The 24,671-nt window shown below is 38.5% G+C and overlaps 2 protein-coding genes across 2 annotated transcripts in view; both read left to right on the top strand.

Annotated features, from left to right (window-relative positions):
• LOC140938324 (uncharacterized) lies at positions 1-24,044 on the top strand. Its single transcript, XM_073387816.1, has 12 exons — positions 1-242; positions 8,758-9,048; positions 11,122-11,432; positions 12,151-12,299; positions 13,338-13,673; positions 15,368-15,579; positions 16,019-16,314; positions 16,853-17,109; positions 17,537-17,767; positions 22,529-22,721; positions 23,505-23,578; positions 23,984-24,044. The coding sequence occupies exons 1-12, from the start codon at positions 62-64 to the stop codon at positions 24,042-24,044; spliced, it is 2,592 nt and encodes an 863-aa protein (XP_073243917.1). The 5' UTR covers positions 1-61.
• Positions 23,511-24,671, top strand: part of LOC140937059 (E3 ubiquitin-protein ligase rnf213-alpha-like) — a 59,437-nt gene continuing 58,276 nt past the window's right edge. The window contains exons 1-2 of the mRNA XM_073386590.1: positions 23,511-23,578; positions 24,027-24,342. Of these exons, the coding sequence (XP_073242691.1) occupies positions 24,190-24,342 (153 nt within the window). The 5' untranslated portion in view covers positions 23,511-23,578; positions 24,027-24,189. The remainder of the gene's footprint in view (positions 23,579-24,026; positions 24,343-24,671) is intronic.

Here is a 24,671-nt window from a genome sequence, read left to right as displayed (position 1 = left end):
AGCTGCATGAGATGTGTACCTTTCGACGTTGAAATGAAACAAATTCCCTAAAAGGCATAAAATGAAATGTCCCTTCTGTAAAGATGGTCTCCTTGAACAAGAGCAGGAGCTATCATTGAAGTGTTCAAATTGCGGTGTAATTTTTCGCCCTAATGACACAGCATCACCTCCCGCCTCTCGAGACAAGCAAGAAGCTGATCTAGATTCACATGTGGTGAATGACAAAGCAGGTTCTTCAGCTGGTAAGTAAACTGTCCCAGAGCGAAAATCTTATGGATTTAGTAAAAAGGTTTAACAAGCAAAAATTTGCTCACGGCGAGTCCTGCAGTTTGCTGTTTAATAGAAGCTTTCAGGCTATATAAACTAAGTCTTTGAGTGCACTTTCGGTTTGTCCGTTCCTGTTGTTTCTGCGCTTTTTGATTTCGTCAATGTCTCTTTTTGATATTCAACCACTTGAAAATCGAGTTATAAAGTTACGTTATTTTGCACTTTTACCATCATTTGTAGAGAATAATAGGCCAGGATAAAGCTTTGTGTCTTGTTATCTTAGTCCGTCGAGTTTTAATCTCAAGGAATTAAATTCCAAGGGTGAGTTCGATTGGAAAATCTGGATTGGATTTTGAAAAATCCGGATTTCGAATTACAGTAAAAGGAGAAACTGGATTTCAGTCTCACGAAATCCGGTCTCCAGGTACATTTCAGTAAGAAATTCAAATCGTGATTTCATGGATTTCCTTCTTTACTGTTTAGACCATCCTTTAGCGTTGTCTGACTGACCCAAATTTTTGGCATTTAATTCAAAAAAAAAAAAAGTAACAACGTAGTTCAACCACTTTTCACTTGAAATAAATTTTTAATCTGAAAAATGAGCATAGTAACCGCATAGAGAAAAACAGGAACAAAAACAGGAGCATAATTTTTTACAGTATAGTGTGCATTTTGTTATTACAAATATGTGAACGTTAACTTTTAACGTCGTCCTGGGGTACCAGGGCCTGCTATTCCAAGACTTCTTGTAATTTTTTTTACAATTTTTTTTTCATAAATCTGACTGACTGACCCAATATCAGGAAACGCATCTGATGCTAAATGAAAGAAAAAAAGGGGATGGCGTTATATATACTTGGGAAATGCGTAAAACTATTTGCAAACCGTTCTCATGAACAGGGTTCTTTTTCATGCTATTTTTTTACGTGTGAACTTGCGAGGTTTTCCAAATTCTATTTTGGAAAATTAAAAAACGACGTCTTAAATTATAAGAGTAATTTGCCAAAAGCTTGTGGAATTAGTTAAAGTGGTTACATTAATAAAAGCCTTGTTTTCATATGTCGGGTTATTCCAGACAATTAGACATAACCCTATACTCACTTGCCAACTATAATTTTGTATCAGTTGAGCTATTCACAACAGTCTGTAGTTGAGCAGTCATTGTCAGTACAATCCTAAGTTTAAATTTTGCAATGTGAATTCATTATTTCTCAGTTCAGTGCACATTCCACGGTCCAGAGTCCATAGTTCACATCATGATGTACAGACCACAAGCCGCACTATATAATGCATATTTTAAATCCAAATACCAGCAGTTTACAATTTACCCAAAAAACATGTGGCATAAGTCCCATTAAAGTCATCTGAGGCCCCAGGCGACTCACATTAGTTTTTTAAATCATTACTCATGCTTACTTTTATTGAAAAGATGTCAATATTACCTTATTTAGTTTTGAATTTCTTCAATGGTCATCTTTCTACTGTACTATTCCTACTAGAAGGAGGAAATTAGAATAAAAGTAATGCTAACTGCAAATTATATGGCAGTAAGGACCAGTGAACGTCACCAAAAATTAAAAAAATTAGTAACTAAAAGGGCAACTACACAAAGCCCAGTTTAGATTTCTAAAATGTAACTTTCAGATAATGGTTTCCTCTCAAACAGTAAACATTTAAAGAGAAATGGTCTTATCACCAAATGATGAAGAAGTAGCTTCTTCTAAAAAACATACCCAATTCAAGACAAGAGTGCACAAACCAATACCCTATTTCAGAACAAAATTGTCAAAATTGATACCCTATTTCAGACCAAAACGGCTAAGAAACCATACCCTTTGGCGCCACACATACCTATGTAGCCTATATAAGGGAGTACCCCCCTGCGGTCAAAACTGCATTGCAGATTATGAGTCTCGCTGCTTATGCAAGCGAGACAAAACAAGATCATTTTTAAAGTGCGAGGAATCTCTGTACAAACCTGAAGTTCAGTCCACTGTAACAGTCATGCACAAGAGACAAACAGCCAAGCAATGCCATGACCAAAGTGCCAAACAGCAACCGTGTAGTCTAGTAATTGGACACCCAGTATGTGTTAAAGCACATCCTCAGCATCCTGGCCTGCAGCAACAAAAAGCGTAGAGTTGTTCTAGAGAATATAGCCGGCATGACAGTAACCTGGTTGAAGTCAATGGACGTAATATTGCAGAAACTACCACCTGCATGGTACAATTCAGTCTAAACCAGAAAGTCCACCAGTTTAAGGGAGACTGGCCCAAGGAACCTACATTCTTGACAACCTGACCCTGCTCAGTCCACAGGTCCACTTAAGAACAGTCATAGAGATCATGACCTCGGCAATTGTCCATTACTCAAAAACAGGACCCTACAACATCCATGCTGAGCACAGCTGAGACACCGCCAGCAACACAGCAATGTGACTTGGACCAAATCTGGATGAATTGTCTAGCCTAATACTATATATGCTGCTAAAAGATTTTGTTCAGGGAGAGGATTTTAACAGGACTGAAGACTTTGTTGCAGTACCTTTTCGGTACAAGTTTCTTCCTTACCTCCTAAGTGATTAAGAGAACATTTGATTTGTTTTATTAATTTTTCTTATTTTACGTTTCATCAATTTATAAATTTCTTTGGAAGGAAAAGGTTATGTAATCACCTTGTTTGTACTAACGCCACATCCAGGAAATTAAACAGTGTTGTTGTGTTCACCATGTGCTTGCCTTGGTCATGTTTACGTAACAGAAATATTCAAATACTGAAACCTGGAAAATAAAGATGTGTTTAATGTTTTGTAAAAACCAATCAAAAATACAAAAGCAGACACTCCCACGCATGAATCTGTCCACTGCAAGTAACAATTAAACCACCTCCACTGCAAGCATTAGTAACTGGCAGTATAGTGGAATTATTGTGGCATCATTGGAACTGCACCGGCTTAACTTGTGCAAGTGACTCTTCCCATCAATAGGGAGTGGAATACATTTGCACGTAAAGCAAACTTCCAGATCACACCATTGCTGCATTCTCAACCCACCCACCTCCTCCCTCATTCACTTGGCCACCAACTGCTTCAGATGGATCCAATATTTCAGCCAATTCTCTGCTCCTCACTCTGCACGTTTTGACCTCTCCACCGGCCCGTTGAACTTTCATTCTCTTTAATCCACTCGCATGCGGCCGTCATTCATCATACTTTCTGCTGGAAATCACCATTCCTGAAATATGCCTTTGGCGCTTGTATTCCTGTTCCATTGAAGTTGAATCCTCCTTTCTTGAAATCTGCCTTCAAAAACTACTCAGATCACATCATTGCTGGATTTACTTGGCTTTGGTTGGCTCGATCATCAACTACTGCTCTGCAATGCCTTACAGTCCCCACATTGTCAGCATTCAACTTCTACTCAGCAGTGATTGTTCCCAATGCCATTGATTCCTTCTTGCTGACAACAACCCTTTTCCAACAAGATTTGGGCAGGTGGGGGAGGGGGCAAGAGACAATGGTCTGGGACGGAGAAGGGATGTTCTCACAACCTGCAAAGTGGTAACCCTTCGTGGTGGTCAATGCATAATAACAGTGTAATATATATAATTTTTCACAAAGTGAATATTTCAGAGAGCAGAAGAAATAATTCAACAAATGAAAAAATGGTATCATGTGTCTTTGTTTTTCTTGCATATATTTTGTATAATTTTGTCCTTTGGTCTTGAAATTGCAAAACTGCAATCGAGTATGGAAATCTTAATGACAACAATGTGCGCTGGACTATCGATCGAGTTTATAGGTATTTTAACTTTCCTTAGGTTTGCAGCAGAACACTATTCAATATCTTACAATTTTTGTAACTCTTTAGTGGCTGTTTTAGCTATATGCAGCTATAGGTTACATTCAAAACTCTGTGGAGGAGAATTTTTTAAAGGAAAGGCATAAAATGAAATGTCCCTTCTGTAAAGATGGTCTCCTTGAACAAGAGCAGGAGCTATTATTGAAGTGTTCAAATTGCGGTGTAATTTTTCGCCCTGATGACACAGCATCACCTCCCGCCTCTCGAGACAAGCAAGAAGCTGATCTAGACTCACATGTGGTGAATGACAAAGCAGGTTCTTCAGCTGGTAAGTAAACTGTCCCAGAGCGAAAATCTTATGGATTTAGTAAAAAGGTTTAACAAGCAAAAATTTGCTCACGGCGAGTCCTGCAGTTTGCTGTTTAATAGAAGCTTTCAGGCTATATAAACTAAGTCTTTGAGTGCACTTTTGGTTTGTCCGTTCCTGTTGTTTCTGCGCTTTTTGTTTTCGTCAATGTCTCTTTTTGATATTCAACCACTTGAAAATCGAGTTATAAAGTTACGTTATTTTGCACTTTTACCATCATTTGTAGAGAATAATAGGCCAGGATAAAGCTTTGTGTCTTGTTATCTTAGTCCGTCGAGTTTTAATCTCAAGGAATTAAATTCCAAGGGTGAGTTCGATTGGAAAATCTGGATTGGATTTTGAAAAATCCGGATTTCGAATTACAGTAAAAGGAGAAACTGGATTTCAGTCTCACGAAATCCGGTCTCCAGGTACATTTCAGTAAGAAATTCAAATCCCGATTCCATGGATTTCCTTCTTTACTGTTTAGACCATCCTCTTGTTTTTCTCTGTTTAGCGTTGTCTGACTGACCCAAATTTTTGGCATTTAATCAAAAAAAAAAAAAGTAACAACGTAGTTCAACCACTTTTCACTTGAAATAAATTTTTAATCTGAAAAATGAGCATAGTAACCGCATAGAGAAAAACAGGAACAAAAACAGGAGCATAATTTTTTACAGTATAGTGTGCATTTTGTTACTACAAATATGTGAACGTTAACTTTTAACGTCGTCCTGGGGTACCAGGGCCTGCTATTCCAAGACTTCTTATAATTTTTTTACAAATTTTTTTCATAAATCCGACTGACTGACCCAATATCAGGAAACGCATCTCATGCTAAACGAAAGAAAAAAAGGGGATGGCGTTATATATACTTGGGAAATGCGTAAAACTTATATTTGCAAACCGTTCTCATGAACAGGGTTCTTTTTCATGCTATTTTTTTACGCGTGAACTTGCGAGGCTCTGTTCTCATGAACAGTTTTCCAAATTCTATTTTGGAAAATAAAAAAAACGACGTCTTAAATTATAAGAGTAATTTGCCAAAAGCTTGTGGAATTAGTTAAAGTGGTTACATTAATAAAAGGCTTGTTTTCATATGTCGGGTTATTCCAGACAATTAGACATAACCCTATACTCACTTGCCAACTGTAATTTTGTATCAGTTGAGCTATTCACAACAGTCTGTAGTTGAGCAGTCATTGTCAGTACAATCCTAAGTTTAAATTTTGCAATGTGAATTCATTGTTTCTCAGTTCAGTGCACATTCCATGGTCTAGAGTCCATAGTTCACATCATGATGTACAGACCACAAGCCGCACTATAATATAATGCATATTTTAAATCCAAATACCAGCAGTTTACAATTTACCCAAAAAACATGTGGCATAAGTCCCATTAAAGTCATCTGAGGCCCCAGGCGACTCACATTAGTTTTTTAAATCATTACTCATGCTTACTTTTATTGAAAAGATGTCAATATTACCTTATTTAGTTTTGAATTTCTTCAATGGTCATCTTTCTACTGTACTATTCCTAGTAGAAGGAGGAAATTAGAATAAAAGTAATGCTAACTGCAAATTATATGGCAGTAAGGACCAGTGAACGTCACCAAAAATTAAAAAAATTAGTAACTAAAAGGGCAACTACACAAAGCCCAGTTTAGATTTCTAAAATGTAACTTTCAGATAATGTTTTCCTCACAAACAGTAAACATTTAAAGAGAAATGGTCTTATCACCAAATGATGAAGAAGTAGCTTCTACTAAAAAACATACCCAATTCAAGACAAGAGTGCACAAACCAATACCCTATTTCAGAACAAAATTGTCAAAATTGATACCCTATTTCAGACCAAAACGGCTAAAAAACCATACCCTTTGGCGCCACACATACCTATGTAGCCTATATAAGGGAGTACCCCCCTGCGGTCAAAACTGCATTGCAGATTATGAGTCTCGCTGCTTATGCAAGCGAGACAAAACAAGATCATTTTTAAAGTGCGAGGAATCTCTGTACAAACCTTAAGTTCAGTCCACTGTAACAGTCATGCACAAGAGACAAACAGCCAAGCAATGCCATGACCAAAGTGCCAAACAGCAACCGTGTAGTCTAGTAATTGGACACCCAGTATGAGTTAAAGCACATCCTCAGCATCCTGGCCTGCAGCAACAAAAAGCCTAGAGTTGTTCTAGAGAATATAGCCAGCATCACAGTAACCTGGTTGAAGTCAATGGACGCAATATTGCAGAAACTGCATCCACCTGCATGGTACAATTCAGTCTAAACCAGAAAGTCCACCAGTTTAAGGGAGACTGGCCCAAGGAACCTGCCTTCTTGACAACCTGACCCTGCTCAGTCCACAGGTCCACTTAAGAACAGTCATAGAGATCATGACCTCGGCAATCATCCATTACTTAAAAACAGGTCCCTACAACATCCATGCTGAGCACAGCTGAGACACCACCAGCAATACAGCAATGTGACTTGGACCAAATCTGGATGAATTGTCCTCCCTTCAGGGAGAGGAGTTTAACAGGACTGAAGACTTTGTTGCAGTACCTTTTCGGTACAAGTTTCTTCCTTACCTCCTAAGTGATTAAGAGAACATTTGATTTGTTTTATTAATCTTTCTTATTTTACGTTTCATCGATTTATAAATTTCTTTAGAAGGAAAAGGTTATGTAATCACCTTGTTTGTACTAACGCCACATCCAGGAAATTAAACAGTGTTGTTGTGTTCACCATGTGCTTGCCTTGGTCATGTTTACGTAACAGAAATATTCAAATACTGAAACCTGGAAAATAAAGATGTGTTTAATGTTTTGTATAAACCAATCAAAAATACAAATCCAGACACTCCCATGCATGAATCTGTCCACTGCAAGTAACAATTAAACCACCTCCACTGCAAGCATTAGCAACTGGCAGTATAGTGGAATTATTGTGGCATCACTGGAACCGCACCGGCTTAACTTGTGCAAGTGACTCTTCCCATCAATAGGGAGTGGAATACATTTGCACGTAAAGCAAACTTCCAGATCACACCATTGCTGCATTCTCAACCCACCCACCTCCTCCCTCATTCACTTGGCCACCAACTGCTTCAGATGGATCCAATATTTCAGCCAATTCTCGCTCCTCACTCTGCACGTTTTGACCTCTCCACCAGCCCGTTGAACTTTCATTCTCTTTAATCCACTCGCATGCGGCCGTCATTCATCTTACTTTCTGCTCGAAATCACCATTCCTGAAATATGCCTTTGGTGCTTGTATTCCTGTTCCATTGAAGTTGAATCCTCCTTTCTTGAAATCTGCCTTCAAAAACTACTCAGATCACATCATTGCTGGATTTACTCGGTTTTGGTTGGCTCGATCATCAACTACTGCTCTGCAGTGCCTCAGAGTCCCCACATTGTCAGCATTCAACTTCTCCGCAGCAGTGACTGCTTCCCAATGCCATTGATTCCTTCTTGCTGACAACAATTCTTTTCCAACAAGATTCGAGCAGGTGGGGGGAGGGGGGAAGAGACAATGGTCTGGGACGGAGAAGAGATGTTCTCACAACCTGCAAAGTGGTAACCCTTCGTGGTGGTCAATGCATAATAACAGTGTAATATATATAATTTTTCACAAAGTAAATATTTCAGAGAGCAGAAGAAATAATTCAACAAATGAAAAAATGGTATCATTCCTCTTTGTTTTTCTTGCATATATTTTGTATAATTTTGTCCTTTGGTCTTGAAATTGCAAAACTGCAATCAAGTATGAAAATATTCATGACAACAATGTGCGCTGGACTATGGATCGAGTTTATAGGTATTTTAACTTTCCTTAGGTTTGCAGCAGATCACTATTCAATAGGGCCATTTATAAGAGGAAAAATAAGACGCGAACTTTCCGTATAAACGGCACATTTCGTCTAAAATAAGACGCGGCTTAGCTAAGACGCGTCTTATTAGATAAGACATGCTCGTATAAATGGTATAGTTTGCATCTTATTTAAGACACGTCTTATGTGAGACGCGTCTAATTTTTCCTCGTATAAATGGCCCTAATATCTTACAATTTTTGTAACTCTTTGGTGGCTGTTTTAGCTATATGCCGCTATAGGTTACATTCAAAACTCTGTGGAGGAGAATTTTTTAAAGGAAAAAGTAAAACACACTTTAAGTTACAAAGTTATAAAGTTATAAGTTATAAAGTTATGAGAACATATCTAACTGCATAAAAATGGCAAGCAGTACCTTTCATTTTCTTCCTGCTAACGTACTTGCTGAATGCAGACCATATAATAAGAAAGCCAGATGAAAATCATCTTTCTTTGTCCAATGCTGTTCAACAGATGAAGGAGAAGGGCAAAGAAAAAGAAAAAATGAAGTCTCAGAGGAGAAACCAGCCAAACGGTTGTCCATTTGTACTGAGGACAATAAATCTGTCACAACTGAGGTTGCAGATACAGCAGCAAATGCACTACAGAATCTTACTCTAGCAAAGAAGGCAGAAGAACAGCATGTGGAAAGTCATGCAGATGCTGCAATAACTGAGCATAAAGAACCAGTTGAGCTAGCTCCTACCTGTGACAGCATTGGCTCAGAGCATACCCCAGAAGGTGGAAGGAGTGACCAGGCTACAGGTAGGATGAATTGAAATTGGATCTCTGGTATATTTATAAGTGAGTAGTTAACTTCAAGCTAAGTTGTTTTTTAAAAAAATTGTATCACTGCTTAAATTTTGCATTTACCATAATTTTGCAACTTTTAAAAGATTTGGCTGTCATTTACAGTGTGGACTACTTCAGCTGACAGTCCTGGCCTCCTAGGTTCCACTCTTTAAACAATAACAACTTAATGAATTCTTCCTCTTCTGTTAACTCTTCCTCAATTCTCGTGCATTGTCATTGTGCGTGCAGTAGAGGTGACTGATACAATTCTGACAAATTCATCTGACACATTGTGTGCTGCCAAATTACATTCTTGGCTTTCTGCTTGCAGTAAGCATGATATGCGATACATGCAATGTTCTGCTCGCCTGGCAAGTACAATATTACTTTGAACCTGTATAGCTCTTGCTTGTATAGCTGGTAACTTTTCGGGGTCGATAAAATTAAATTCAAGCTTTTCCTTTCCTCAGCTTCGATCTCTTAGTTAATAATTTTGTTAGAAGATGACACGCCTGGACCCTGGGGACCACTGGGTATTAAGTGAGCTTTGAAAGTTACTTGTCCATGCAGCAAGAAAATCTACCTGTCCCGGACTAATGGACGGGATGTTTATTGAATCCTGCTCTCATTTTTTCTTGTTCTTGAACAAATTAAGTGCTGCACCAAGACCAACTCAGCTTAATTGCGTCCACTATTATCAGTCTCCTGGCATCTTAGTCAAAATGGCCCAGTGTTTCCGTACTTACTCATCTGCTCTTGACAGCTCACTAAATGATCTTCTCTACATCTGAACACCTTTCTTTGTCAGTCTCTGCAAAAGCCCTGTTACTGTGGCAAAGTCAGGGATAAACGTTGCAATGTAGTTAACTATATAGTCCCATGCAGGAAGACCCTAAATTCTGTCTGCGTGGTTTTCTCAGATCTCAACAGCGGCTTTCAATTTCTCTTCAGTTGTTCCAGTGCCTTTGTTTGTTAGCTGAGTGAAGCTGTAGCTTGGTCAGGTGAAACTTGCTCTTTTCCGCATCTCATGAGAGATTATTTTTATATTTTTTCTTAAACTTGCTCAGTGCAGTCTCTCATGCTCTTTGGCGGTTTTCCCATGCACAATTTTGACCTCAGAGCTTCACATTCCTCGCAGTCACTTGACTAAGTGCTTGCTGAATAACATGCTGATGCTCTTCTGCCGGGGCTAACCTTGTTCGAAACATTTATAAAGGGGTTTGTATCGAAACCATCCACAATAAGTGATGAATGTAGTAATATGGAGTTCTAGATCATGACAACACATACAGCTAGAATCGCCCCTACTTTTCCAGACTGTGACACTCATTTCACAGTAAACGTGTTCTCATCTTTCTTTTCATCCTCTCCTTCCCACATATATCTCACCTTCCTCTCCTCTTTTAGCTTCTTATCAGTTCTAGGTTTGTATGTCCCACTTCTGTACTACTGCAAAGCAAAATGATTAGCACCACCACTTGTTGTGCAGGTTTTTTCCTATCGCAGGGCATCTCATCCAAAATGACAGCCCTGTTTGGCCACATCCATAACACTTTTTACTCACCCGATGTCTTCTTTCCTTTATGATGATGATTGCAGTTTTTGCTTGAATCACGGATCTGACTTGCATTTAAGTTCTTACTCTCCATACTGGCCAGCTTAGCTTGCGCAGCTTCATTTGATGCTGCAGTTTTAATTGGAACATCTTGGGTTAAAGTGTCTCCTTTCTGCTGCAATTTCCGCCTTAAGTCATGGGACACACACCCTATGGGTTTTAGAGGTTACACTAAAACCCATTAATGGCCATAAGTTGGCTCACCGAAAACATAGGTCGCGAGACATAACGCACATTTTAAGTGAGCTAAGCCGTTTTTTATTGAAATCCTTTCATTTTCGTACGTAACAGAACCGATAGGTTTTTTTCACCAAAAAAGGCATTTCCTTATATCTCAAGTGTTACCCAACAATGCCAATGCTCATATTTCGAGACTGGGCTTCCAGTCATAGTAGTTATAGCTATTTTGGCCTTATCTCCTCAACATCCAGGAACCATCCCAGAGGATGCACAACAGCAGGTGACCCAAATTGTTGACGGTGCGTTCCAAGAGTCCTCAGGACCGCAAATGGAAAGCCTTTGCGAATCAGAGACACCGTTAAAAGCTACTGCCTCTTCTGAAGTAGTTCATGCTACTACTGGTGGAGACCCTAAGCTAGGTAAGAAGGATGAAAAGAATGATAGCAGCCAGACACAGGGCACTGAAACGGGTGGTGCATCTGAAGAGACGGAAGGAGATGATGATCTCAAAAAAGATGAAGATGGCACTGAAAGCGGTGATGAAACTGAATCAGACTCAGAGGTGATATAACGCTGTTAAAATGCTAATGTTTTTTTTTTAATATCATAACGTTATACTTTTGTTGTGAACATAATTATGTAACTTATATATTATAGATTAGGTGTTAATAACCAGGCGCTATGTTGATGCTTCCTGTCCCTCTCTTAACCTTTTGACGACCACTTTGGTCGTTTTCGCCCCATATGGAACGATGCCTGTTTTCCCTCCTGGACCTATTTAGCTTTCAGTTTAAGCTACTAAGTTGGTAAGCAATAACGTCACCAAAAAGAGATCTTTCCACCCATACTTCGTTTTGGAAATTCTGACCAATCCTGATAGAGTTACAAACAAAAAAACAAAACAAACTTTTTGGGGAAAAATTCAGTGCCAATTTTGCTATTCCTACTACTCTTTAAATTTATCTCTTTCCTAAAAAGTATTAGCTTATGCGCATGCGCAAAAAAACAAAAGGGCTGCTTAATTACATCCAAAAATATCACTCCATTGCAAAAAAACTTATTTTTAGCCATTTGCGAGCTAATTAGCCAAAAACCTGTCCAAAAAAGGGGAACAAGGTGAAAAATGCGGTTTTTTCGCTACTTCAGTGCTGTCCGTCACCAAAGTGGAGGGGCTGACCCTTCCACGTCCTCAATACCCCCAAGTCAAGGGCTTGCTCGTAGGCTAATGACTTCAATCGAAAACGGAGCTTGAAAAGGAGTTTTGATTGTTATGCTTTTAGGAAGGTGATTCAAATCCTAACAAAGATAAGGCAGAACCATCCAAAAAAAAGGCTAAAAGACGATCCTCGAGCTCTGCCCAGAAAAATAGGAAAAAGGAGCAAGAGAGGAAGAAAAGAAGGGAAGAGGATAAAAGGAAGGAAGCAGCGCTGTGAGTTATGTCTTTGTTGCCAATAACAGCCTTTCATTATTGGTTAATATGCTATTTATTTAGCGATTAATGAATTCGGCTTTCGTAGGATATGAAAAATTAGGCAGATCGAGGACGGTGTTATCCACCTTGGCCTTCGGCCTCGGTGGATAACACCGTCATCGCCTATCCTGCGAAAGCCGAATTCATTTATTGCTAAATTATTCATTCAAAATAATTCCCAGTTTAAAAACATGCTTACCTGCATCGATGTTAAGTTCATCTTCGATAGTGTACGTTTAGGTCTGTCCAGCTCCGCAAATATTCTCCAAATAGCAGATTTCGCCCTCCGAGTTGTCTTCTTGCTGTTTTTGCCATGTTTTTAGCTATTATTTCGCCTAGTTCCAGCTGTAGTTCTTGCTCTCGAAACGAGTGAAATGTCCGCCATTTTTCTTTTTCATAACCAAAACAACTCAACCTCGTCCACAGGTCGTCTCGGTAACGGTGCCTTAACCTGTAGCGGGTGCATTTTTGACGTCATTTCCTCGTAAAACACAAAATTCTTCCAAATTTGGTCATCAGTAACTGGTTATGGTGAATTATGCGTGTGCTTTTAGCCAATCAGAATTGGGGTCATATTTTGAATAAATAATATTGTATGTTACCTTTGTCACGTAAATGACCGGCCAGACCAACCCATATATATCGTTTTTAAAATCGAAATTAAAAATAGTAATTTGTTGTTTCATTTATACTCGATTTAAGTTAAATACAACATAGAGAAACAAACACACTCAACTTGCTCTTGAATGGCTGAGAGGTTACTTCAATGACAAGAAGCTGTTGTCGATCAATAGATGCGGACCAGAATGATTCAGAAATTGTATTGTGTAAACTGTGGTGTTCCACTGGTATACCTTTTGGGCCGAGGACTTTCCTCTTTTACGTAAATGTCCTACCTGATCAAAGAAGATGTAAAGGGTATTTATAATCAAGGTTTAAAAGGAAACGGAAATGAGAGTATGCCATTGATAAGTAACAGTTTTACACCCTTTACAGGAAAAAACTGAAAGAAAATGGAACAAATAAGCAAGGGCCAGAGAAAGGAAAGAGTGGTAAGTCTACTAAGAACCAGCCTACAGCAGTTGATAACGAGAAAAATAACAGCGGAAAAAACAGTTCTGGAGGTGGCCGGAAGAACCATTCAGAGGTGAATAAAAGGAAATCAGAGTACTTTGAGGAAATAAAGGAGAAGAAAATGACTGTTATTTTCCATGCCGTACTTTCGCCTCATTTCAAGTTTGAGCCAAGTCTTGGTGACAGAATCTTCATGAGGTTTGGTGGATTTAGATTTGGTAGTTTCAATGAAGATGTCGTGGAGGTGTTCCCAGTGCGGTAAGTTTCTAAGCGTGCCTTTGATTGACCTTTTTCTGAAAAAAGAGTACAAAACCGTCCTGCATGACTCTTCGCATCCTACTCAGTCTCATTCAATAATTGCTAATTATTAAAAAATTGAATCATTGCAGTGACTTTGTTACGCCTGGGTCTTGCAAAAGTTTGCAGATCGAGAAGGATGTTATCCATTTCAGCCCATTTCTTCCGTTCTGTTTTAAGTCAGAAATTCAGGTATTTCGTCCTCGGATAGCCGTGAAAGCCATTTTCTTTTGTAGTTCACTCGAGAATAAACAGCGAGGCTGCCGCGCCTGAAAAAGAGGTTGATCGATGGTATATTGTTCTAGTGGTATATTGTATATTGTGTTGTATATGTATTATTGCTCGCATTGTCCAAATATGGTAAGCGCCAGTTTTTTATTATTTTTTATTTTTTTTATTAATAATATAACATGTACACTACTACATCTCTACCAATATAAAGAACTACTCTAAATACACAAAATACACTTCCTACATGTAATAATGGCTGATACAAAGAATGTTTAGGTACAATTACTACTATAAAATAGGATATATGATATTTTGTATTTTAATTCTCATTACCACAGCAGAATAACTGGAACTTTTCCCGCTTACTTTCCTGATCGGCAACTTTGTTATTTGAATTCTTAAGTTTCTTTTCTAACTGGTGAACATAACTGACTTTATTCAAAAAAAAAAAAAAATTAAAGGAAGGAGAAGTACCTTTATTACGACATTCATTAATATGTTGCTTAGCGAAGGCTAACATGCGATTAATAAACAAGTAGCCTTCTTTCCTTTGCCAAAATCCAAAACGTATATCGCTCTCTGAAAGGTCCCTTAAGATTATGTTTAGTTGATTACTCCAAGTAAAGGAAGATGTAATGAATAAATGCTCAAGGGATTCGCTCTCTTGTTTACAAAATGTACATAATGGTGAATTCGCTAGACCAATTTTATATAGAAAAGAGTTTGTTGTCAAGTATCCGTTTAAAATTCCTTACTGGAATTCTCTGGATTTGGTGTCTATAAGAACATTAAAAGGCATTTTATAGATATCGTGCCAATCAAGGCATATATCAAGGAAACTGTTTTTCGAATCTCTCTTGTGCAGTAGGTCTAGTCTCATATCTTGCTCTAATTTCAGAATAAACATTCTTGGAAAAGACGTTCTCGATCTGTACGGCCTGGGTTTTAAGATAGAGTTTAATTTGATTATGCAAAATGACTGTTTTGCCACTTTTGGGTCCGCAAGATGTCGAGGATATTCGCCATTGAGTTGGTAGGGCGTCAAAAATTTGAATTAACTGAAACCATCCAAGAAGCCAGTTGGTTTTGAAGAATAAGCCGGGTGATTGGAGCCAATCAGAAACGGCGAAATGCTTTGAAAGAATAATAATCTGGAACATCCTTTCGATTGACCGTCTTTTGCAGTTCCATAATTAATAAAAATAATATATTCGTTCTGCTTCAGGGAGCATAATGCTTGAAATATATTCGTTTTAGCATCAGCAGAAAGAGTTGCAGTGGTGGTGGCAGGGGTGGTATTTGTGTTGCTAGTGGTGGTAGTGGTGTCGGTGATGGTGGTAGAATTATTCTAGTTGTATAAATGCACGCGGTATCTTTTAATTGAGACGCCTGAATCTGATGATACTGTTCGTTTTTGGATCTAGATCGTTAGAAAACGATTTTCTCCTGGTTGAAGCAAGTCTCTTAGTACCCTGTTCATATGTGTCCCGTAACGTCCCCTACAAGTACATTGTCTTCAAAGAAAAAAGGAAGGACTCCAAAGAAAAGGAGAAGTATTTGTGGGACCACTTAGTAAACTGGGGAGTTTTCAAGAACAGATGTCTGCAAATACCAAAAGACAGATGCGTACCAGAAGGTGTTTATTTATTTATTTACTATTTATTTTTTGTAACTACGTCAATCAATTATGTTTGTTATTTTGGCTCTTTTTGACATACTTATTTGCAAATTCTTCATAGCCATTGACTCAGATTACCAACCAATACAAGACAATATAATGTCTGTAGAACTTTCACCTGCGTGGCTCTATTTTTCTTTCCCTTCTTCTTCCCCGTGGGGAATAGTCGAAATCAAACACACACAGCGCAGTTTTGATCGAATACTTCGTAACAATAAATCAGTTCGTGTTTGTTTAGTGACTTACGATTTATTTCAGAGGTTACACATGCCTGGATTTTGACGAAGATAATGGGATGAAATGTCCAAAACAAGTTAAGAAGGTCCCGAACTTTTTTTGTGCGACATTTTTTAAGCATTTTCTTTCCAGGCTAATATTATTTCATGGTCTTTTTTAGCTATTTGGCACCAATTTGATGACACAATTTTTAGTCCACCCAACTGGTTCCAATCTATTCGCAACAAAATGCCATCATTTCTGAAGAGTATGGATGCTACTGAAGGAAGGAACATTGCTACTTGGGCAATGCTGCCTCTTTGGGAAGGATTCACAGCAAGTGCTGCAAGCGGAAACATGTCTGCTTGGGAGGCTATAGAGACAGTCAAGGATTTAGCTTTCTGTATGACACAAACATTGGTTGAGGAAGATGGTCGCCACACAAAGAGTGTTCCATTATCATATGATTTCACTAAGGTATGTCGTCATCCAAATTGTTCGTTTAAGATATTTTGCTTCTCAGGTGAAATGTCTTTTTTCAAGAACACAGGAATTAAACGAATTAGAAAAAAATCATCAGTGTTAACGGGTGTTTAAAATGGTTGAATTCGAGCTCATTTTTTTGAGCAAGTAGTTTCAGTCTGTTTAAGTATTAGAACTCAAAGATCAACAATTACCGTAGAAAGTGATAAAGAAACTCCGTGATTGTTTTTGTCAAGTGTAAGATGCAGCGGGTAAGCGCGCTGGATTTTTACGCACACGAATCAAATCGTCAATGACTGGTTAATCGAGAACAGGTGCAATGTTTTAAATTGTGTCTATACTGATTTCTTGATCTACACTATAGAGGGCCCTTTGAATTATAGTTATTTTCTTTACGTACGTTGTTACGTTTGGTAGCCTGTTATAGCTCTCATGTCACAGTAATAATTTATAACAAACCTTTGGGGCCTTTTGAAGAACCGGACAGGCCCATTTTTTTTTTCTTTCATGCGTTTTTTCTTATTATTTTTAGGTTCTAAGAGAGTTTTTAAAGCCAAAAATTGAGAAGAATGCTCTTCGTCTGTCAGTTGCCTCAAACAGTACCCAAAAGATTCTTCGCCTTGTGTCATCAGTGGCAATTGCTCATGTTCTTGTTTCTCACAAAGTGCGCCTCGATGAGGATGGTTATGCCAAGCTTTTTTCGTCTTTAATAGTTTGGCGAGACCCAAAGGAAAAGACTTGTAGCGCAATGGACGGTCTTTTAAGTTACTTTCCCAGCACTCAGTGGCGGTAAGTTGGATCGGTTTCAGCGTAGCCTGCGTAGTTGGCGGTTTTTTAGGTGTGTTTTTTTCTTTTGCGGCTCGTAAGGTAAGAGATTCACCCGCACGAAAGCTGAACAGTGGACGAAAAAGAAACGATGGGGGCCTTCTCCCCTCGCCCCCTCCCCCATCGTTTTGTTTCGATCTCGGTTCAGCTGTCGCGCGGCTGTAACTCTTACTTCGCGAAACCATAAAAGAAAAACGAAAACAAAAAGAAAACGCCTGTTCAGGCTGAATATCCTTTGTATGTATGAGAGAGAGTCCAAAATTGACAGTAGTAGCAACAACATCAGCAGAAACCCCTACAGAGTGTTATACTATATCTCTGCCATTTCAACTCCAAATTGAGCTCAAAATGGATCGTATCTTAAAAGTCTATCTTAAAATTTTTCTTTAAGGAACCTTGGCGAATCCATTCAAGCAATTTGCAGGCATGTTGTGAAGCATTATCACGACCTTCATGACTGGTTGTTTGCAGTACCCCTAGCTCATTTCCTGACCCAGGCATCAAAGCCATTTAGCACTGATGTGTTGCTTGTGGAGGAACCAAAACGTAACGACGACTTATGGTGGGGTGCAAGTGAGTTCTCTACTAAACCAGTGAGAGAGGCGAATTTTACAGATATCAGGTAATAGTTATGTAATGAATTGTTTGTGGTGGATGTAAATTACATGGATCCATACGAAAGACGTAGTCACTTCTAATCAGATAGAGACTAAGAGGGCAAAATGCTGAAGATCTATTTTCAAGTGTCAGTCAGCATTAAAATAGACTCCCACATCTTTTCTTCTGACCATATAAACCGTTGCAAGAAGGTTTGCACTTTTAACCTTTCATTATCTTCTCTCCCCATCCGCTCTCTCTCTGAATCTTTGCATTCGCATTTGATCTTTGATCCCAACGTTGAAAAGGAGAGAAAGGGCTTCTTTAGATTTTGGCAACAACAGTACAATACAATTTGTGAATATCTTTTAATATTATTTTACTCCGTCAGTTAGTAGCATCTAAATGCTACATCACAGAAAAACCTTTAAAGTTGTTGGCCCGAAACAGGGTCGTGTACTTTGAAAGTGGCCCATAGATCTAACTGTAATAACATTGTGGTATAGATTTAAAAGCAGTGGTAAATAGCAATAAACTAGGTACCCTTAGGACATTCAGGGATCTGGTCTGAAGAAAGGATGAAGCTCAAAACGTCTTTACGTTGGTCAATTTATTTCCTCTCAACTCAAGTGATGTAACATTAAATTAACATTGAATTATACCGTACTGGAAAAGTGTTTTCTGGATTACCAAAATATCAAAATGTAATTTGGATGATTCGTTGCTAACGAGCAGCCTAGCGAAGACGCGAGGCTGCGAGGCGGGAGCCTAATAAAGCCGTGTGCGAAAGTTCCAAGGCAGAACACGTGATAAAGAACAGAGAATCCACGAGCCGTGTGCGTGTTTGCGAGTCGCGTGCTCATCCCGTCTTCCACCAATTGTCGGGACGGGGTGGATTCATTTGCATCCTACGCGTATAGCTGTTGCGTTTGTCCGCTGGAATTTTTTATTGCCTGCCGCTGACAAAAAATAATAACGCCGCAAAATTTATTGTCTTTGAAGCAAAATAATTCAGAAGCCTTCATCACCGCACCATAATTTTTTTTTTTTGCTAAATAGTAGACTTCCTAAGCTTTAAAAAGAGACCAATATAAATCTGTACGTTGAATATTTGTGGACTTTAATATGATTTTTCGAGGATTCTAAGTTCGCTTACAAGACCACAAAATTACGCAAAACGACGTATGCGCACTTTCGGACAAAAACGTGAACTTCAATATCTCAAAACATTTGCTATGTAAAGTCGGGATTTCAAATTCTTCATGCAGTAGATCAGTTTGGTTCACTATTTTCAAGGTAATTTTTGCTTGTGCATTCGAATTGGATTCAAACTATTTTTCGTAAATTACGGTAATTCATGACCGGGGTTGTTCATGACAATTCTAAACAAATGGAACAGCCCGAGCGTATAGGTAAAATCTTTGCTCGTTGGCATTCAGCGATAGCTATGTATAGGTAATCACATGATTTCGAGTGTAATTTGGAATAAATAAGCTCGAGTAAATTTTTCAAAGACCAACAAAAGTGCACGAGCCCGTAGGGCGAGTGCACTTTGTGGTCTTTGAAAAATTTACAAGCGCTTATTTATTCCAAATTGCACTCGAAATCATGTGATTACTTATTAATAATATACACGAAACACATAACTACAACAACAAATTTTGACAGCGCGGGCGTTTTTAGTTCATTCAACTGATTGGCTGAAACAGACTACTGCCTTTGTCAAATTCATCCTTTTTCAAGACCAACGCTTTCAAAATAAAAGATAACTAGGTTTACAATAATCAGCAAAAGAAAGTGTTTTTAAATTCATCCTCGATTATGAGAGCTCGGCGTTTACAAGAAGTATACTGCCGTTTTGAAATCAGGAGAACGCTTGATATAATTAATATAATATTTGCTTTTTCTCAACGCTGGAGTTTTCATCATTTCATTTGGCCTACTGCAAGAGTCATCGTAGCTCTTCTTCGTCGGCTTCGTCGTAGTCGTTAAGGAAATTTATACCTCTGTGGCCTGTGCCATTGGCAATATGTTCTGAACTTACAATCTTTGCTTTCTTCAGCTTCCTGACTGTTGTTTTTCTTGCACAATGATTCGTAAACTTTTTTCTCACTTTCTTTTTTAGTTTCGACCAGATGGTTAAATTTTCGGTTTGTTTGCTACTGAGGTAGAGAAAAACAGACCATCGCATAGATGTTTTAATACAGGTCTTCGCTCGACAAAAGACTCAAAGAGAGCAACCGGACACCTTTCTCCTCCAAGAAATAACGTAAAGACTTGAAATCCCTGTTGTTAAAATGAAAAACTTGTATCGTTGTTCATTTAAATGCCTCAAAAGTGTAGCTGTCATGGTTTGCGTGTGGTTGCAACCGTTTTTGTTCTTTATTTTTTTACTTTAGCGTAGTCTGTTATAAGTACCTTGTTTTTTAGTTTCTCTCGCTCATTTTCCTCCTTTTTGTTGACAGTATTTTTTCTTAGCACCGCATTTTCAATACATTTAGCCAGAAAGACGTACTTTTTACTGTGTTCGGGTTTTTAGAATATTTTTTAACTTTTCTATTGTTGTTTTGCGTCCAAAATTAAATCCCGTCGTCATCTGCTGAAAACCATGCCCACTTTCTTGAATTTTGTTGTTAAAACAGCTCTAATCTGATTGGTTCTTGGTGGTTTCTTTTGTGTTTTCATCCAATCAGAAACCATTTGTAATTTGCACTCGTCTTACAAGTTTTGCACTCGTGTTACAAGTTTGCACTCGTGTTACAGAAGAACTGCACTCCTTCTCAGCCAATCAGAATTGAGTAATTTCTTTCGTGTATGTTATTAAACTAGTTAAGGTGGCTCGACTGGATTTTCTGAGGGGGATACCCCCCAAGTTTGAGCATTGACTACGTCGGCGTGAGTAAAGATATGGAAAAAAGGTTACCACAACTGTATTATATAAAGATGAAAATTTCTTTTGATCTGGGTTTTATTGCAATCGGAGTTGCCATGGCAACGTAATGACGCCATTACGTTTTTCATTTATCTTTGTGTTTCTCTGTACCAGGAGTTTTTTGAGGAAATCGCTTAAGGGAGTATGTACCTGCCATAATTGCCTCCATTATGGCAAAGTTTGAAGAAATTCTATGAGAGCGTTTTCGAAATATTCTGAAATTCAGTTTTAAGAATCACAAAAACAGTGAAATAGCATGCTATACGCACAATTCGCTAATATTTGAAGAAAATGATAAGCTTTGGGAACGAGGCTTCATCTCATAGTGGTTTGATTCCATTGAAAAATGCATACAAAAAAAGAGGGGAATTGCTCTGGGCGATCGCGAGTAAGAAGGATTTTATTAACTTGCATTCAGATGCTTTTGATACAGTTTTTGGAGGTAATTTGATCCATGCCTAAATATTTCGCATTTTTCCAAAAAACGCTCGATAAATTTTTTTATAAATTCGACAATCCCGAGATCAATCGTCAAGAAATATTCCCTGCAAGTTTTAAGAACATTGAAAACAGGGAAGACTTTTAAATAGGGCCTCAAATATAGCCAATTTTCCCCCCAGATTTTGTGTTTACAAGCGAGCGTCCTCATTATTCACTGGCATTGTTTTCAAGTTTCATATACACGTGCACAGTTAGCAAAAAGATAGAATTTGCATCAAAAAGGACCCTCGGTTAAATCTCCGGGATATGCTAATAACCGGGTAAAGAGATTAGTGATGCATTATATAACATCAGAGCAACTCTTTGTGAGAGTTTCTGTGATGTTATAACCCGAGTAAGATAATCAAGTATTGCATCCTACACGATGAGCCGTGACGTTCACCGTTTCGGCTCTCACTGCTATCTGTGACGACAAGCCAATTATTAGTATATTCCGGATATTTCTTCGGAAAGTAATCGAGAGTTCTTTTTGATGCAAATTTATATCTTTTGCTAGTTGTGCACGTGCATATGAAACTTGAAAACAATGCCAGTGAATAATGAGGACGCTCGCTTGTAAACACAAAATCTGGGGGAAAGATTGGTTATGCTTGAGGCCCTATTTAAAAGCCTTCCCTGTTTTCAATGTTCTTAAAACTTGCAGGGAATATTTCTTGACGATCGATCTCGGGATTGTCGAATTTATAAAAAAAATTATCAAGCGGTTTTTGGAAAAATGCGAAAGTTTTAGGCATGGACCAAATTACCTCCAAAAACTGTATCAAAAGCAGCTGAATAGAAGTTGATAAAATTCTTCTTACTCGCGATCGCCCAGAGCAATTCCCCTCTTTTTTTGTATGCAGTTTTCAATGGAATCAAACCACTATGTGAGATGAAGCTGCGATTCCAAAGATTATCATTTTCTTAAAATATTACCGAATTTTGCGGCTTGCATGCTATTTCACTGCTTTCATGGTACTTAAAACTGCATTTCAAAACATTTCGAAAACGCTCTCATAGAATTTCTTCAAAATTTGCCATAATGGAGGCAATTATGGCAGGTACATACTCCCTTAAGTGATTTCTTCAAAAAATCCTGGTACAGACAAACACAACGATAAATGAAAAACGTAATGGCGTCATTACGTTGCCATGGCGACTCCGATTGCAACAAAACCCATATCATAAGAAATTTTCATCTTTATATAATACAGTTGTGGTAACCTTTTCTCCATATCTTTTCTCATGCCGACGAAGTTAATGCTCAAACTTGGGAGGTATCAACCCCAAAAAATCCAGTCGAACCACCTTAACTAAGGTATAATAGGTGACTCAAACAGAAGTTAGTTGCTACTGTGATATTTTTGGTTTCAGCTGCCCTTCCTCTCTGATGAACATGTTGGCTCCTTTGTTTGAACTGGATCCTCTCTTCAGAAGGACGTACCTTCTTTGTGTTCCTCCCGTAGCATTTGGGAAAATTGCTGCTTCCGGAAGATTTCCGCCTGTCGAAATATGTACCACTCTGTGTCGCGTTTTGTTTGAAAAGGCCCATATAATGTCAGATGAGGTACGTCTCTCTTGAACTGTCAAATTCTGTTCCAAAAAACTGGCATTCCATCTTGTCCTTTGGACTAGTGGCTCTCACATTTTGTTTACCTGGGGCCATTGTTGATTGATTTAGTTAAGGATTAGTTAACAGACGATTTGACTTGACTTTTTTTGCCAACTGTTGAAGTGAGTTTAAAAGGTTGCTTGCTCTGCAAGAAACATAGTTTATCAAAACACACAACTCCATATGGGTTAGGGTCAGAGTAAATTAGCCAAGCTAATTTTCCTGGCACGGCTGGCTTATATGACAGCCGAGCCATCGCAATACCGCATCACAATACTTGGAGCCCAGCTAACCAGGTTAGAAATGTCTATGTAATCACGCTTGCTGGGCCAGCCTGGCAACACTATTTACCCCTACAGAAAATACCATAACACACGATAATACTCTTTGTTGGTCACTCCAAAATTTTGCATAAGCATTGTTTTTAGTTTCTCTTGGGAGATAAAATGACCCTAAGGGAAACTGAAAACAATGCTTATGCTAAATTTTGGAGTACATCAACAAAGAGTATTATGGTATGTTATGGTATTTTCTGTAGTGGACAATATTATGCGCACTGCTTTAAATCTGTCTGTCACTAAGCAACCTGGCAAACCGGACCAGCCCAGGCTTTAATTGACATTTTCGACGTAGACGACCCAACGAGGATTTTAGACTGGCGTGCCACAGGCAGCCCAGTCAAAAATATAATATAATGAATAAATATCTGGTAAAAAAATTATTGCTGCTTTTCTGTAGAGAAATGCTGTTGTGGAAACCTTAAATCGCACGCTGAAGGATCTTAAATCAGTCACTGAAAATAAAGGCAATGAGTAAGTATTAATTTCCCTTGATCTAACAATTTATCAATCATCGTTACCATAATAGTAAATTGCAGAGGAATGTGGACAGTTAGGAAGACCCGCCCAATATAGTATCTAGTGCCTCTTCTTTGCAATTCCTCGCATACCTAGGCAAACACTTTGTACAGTTGTGCTCATTAATACATGTCGGTTCATTTTAGGGGGCGTGGCAAGGGACGCATTTAGTTTTATAGTGCAGCTGGTTGTTTAAAGTCTCGTGATAACGAATGTCGTGATTTTATTGTTTATTGTTAAGGTTCATTCTTCGAAAATCTTGCTAACTTTCTTTGCATGTGGCTTCACTTCAATATACTTCACTATTTGTGGTGGTCATTCTAATGTAACGGTTATTCAAATCTTAAATATCTTTTTCAGTAAGGATAATGTTGTTGATAACTCTAATTTATCTCCTTATCAGATCTTCCGCCAGTGGTGATAAGGTTGCTCTAAAGGATGAAGTCCTTCTTTGCGCAGTCTCTTGCCTGGGAATTTTTAAGGCTGTTTCCAATTCGTATTGTAATTTCCAACTGCTGCTGGACTGTTTGCATGCCGTTGCAACATGTATCTCATTGCTTGGCCAGATGTCTTTGGCAGCGCAAGATGAACGAAAAAGACTCGAAAAAATTGAGCATGTGGTGGAGGAGACCTTCGATATTGTCAAGAAGTGGCTCAAGAAGTCATTAAATAGCAAAATTCCATGCTACTCCATAGCCGAAGCGGAGCTGGAATTGGAGGTACTACTTTCAATTAGCAGTTTTAATGGCCCAGCGTTATCAGCGAAGCTTGTATGCTTGATTCTCCCTTGTCTTCAGTTAATAAATATATTTTCAGTGAAAAGATGCAGTCTGTGATTGAGGAAGGGGGTCAGTTTTATCCCAGTTTTTTCCCTCAAACAATGTTGAACAGGCTAGTTCTCGCGGGGCGAGCGACCGTTAGGCCGGGAACAAGCGAGTAAACAATTTTGTCGCGCGAGGTTCGCTAGCAGAGAGCGATTTCCCTTTGGTCATAAATCTTTCTTTCGGTTGGGTATCCGCAGTTGCCTACCGATAAACCGAAAACAAAC

Source organism: Porites lutea, chromosome 5 (genome assembly GCF_958299795.1).
Source record: "Porites lutea chromosome 5, jaPorLute2.1, whole genome shotgun sequence".
NCBI classification, from domain to species: Eukaryota; Metazoa; Cnidaria; class Anthozoa; order Scleractinia; family Poritidae; genus Porites; species Porites lutea.
The sequence above is the reverse complement of the archived record's forward strand: the minus strand, read 5'-3'. Positions and strand labels throughout refer to the sequence as shown.

Bases quoted from the DNA above. Each gene is read 5' to 3' on its own strand.
- LOC140938324 (XM_073387816.1), top strand. From the start codon at position 62: ATGAAATGTCCCTTCTGTAAAGATGGTCTCCTTGAACAAGAGCAGGAG. The intron at 12,300-13,337 runs GTGAGTTATGTC...CACCCTTTACAG, and splicing joins AAAAGGAAGGAAGCAGCGCT to GAAAAAACTGAAAGAAAATG. The intron at 17,110-17,536 runs GTAAGTTGGATC...TTTTTCTTTAAG, and splicing joins TTTCCCAGCACTCAGTGGCG to GAACCTTGGCGAATCCATTC.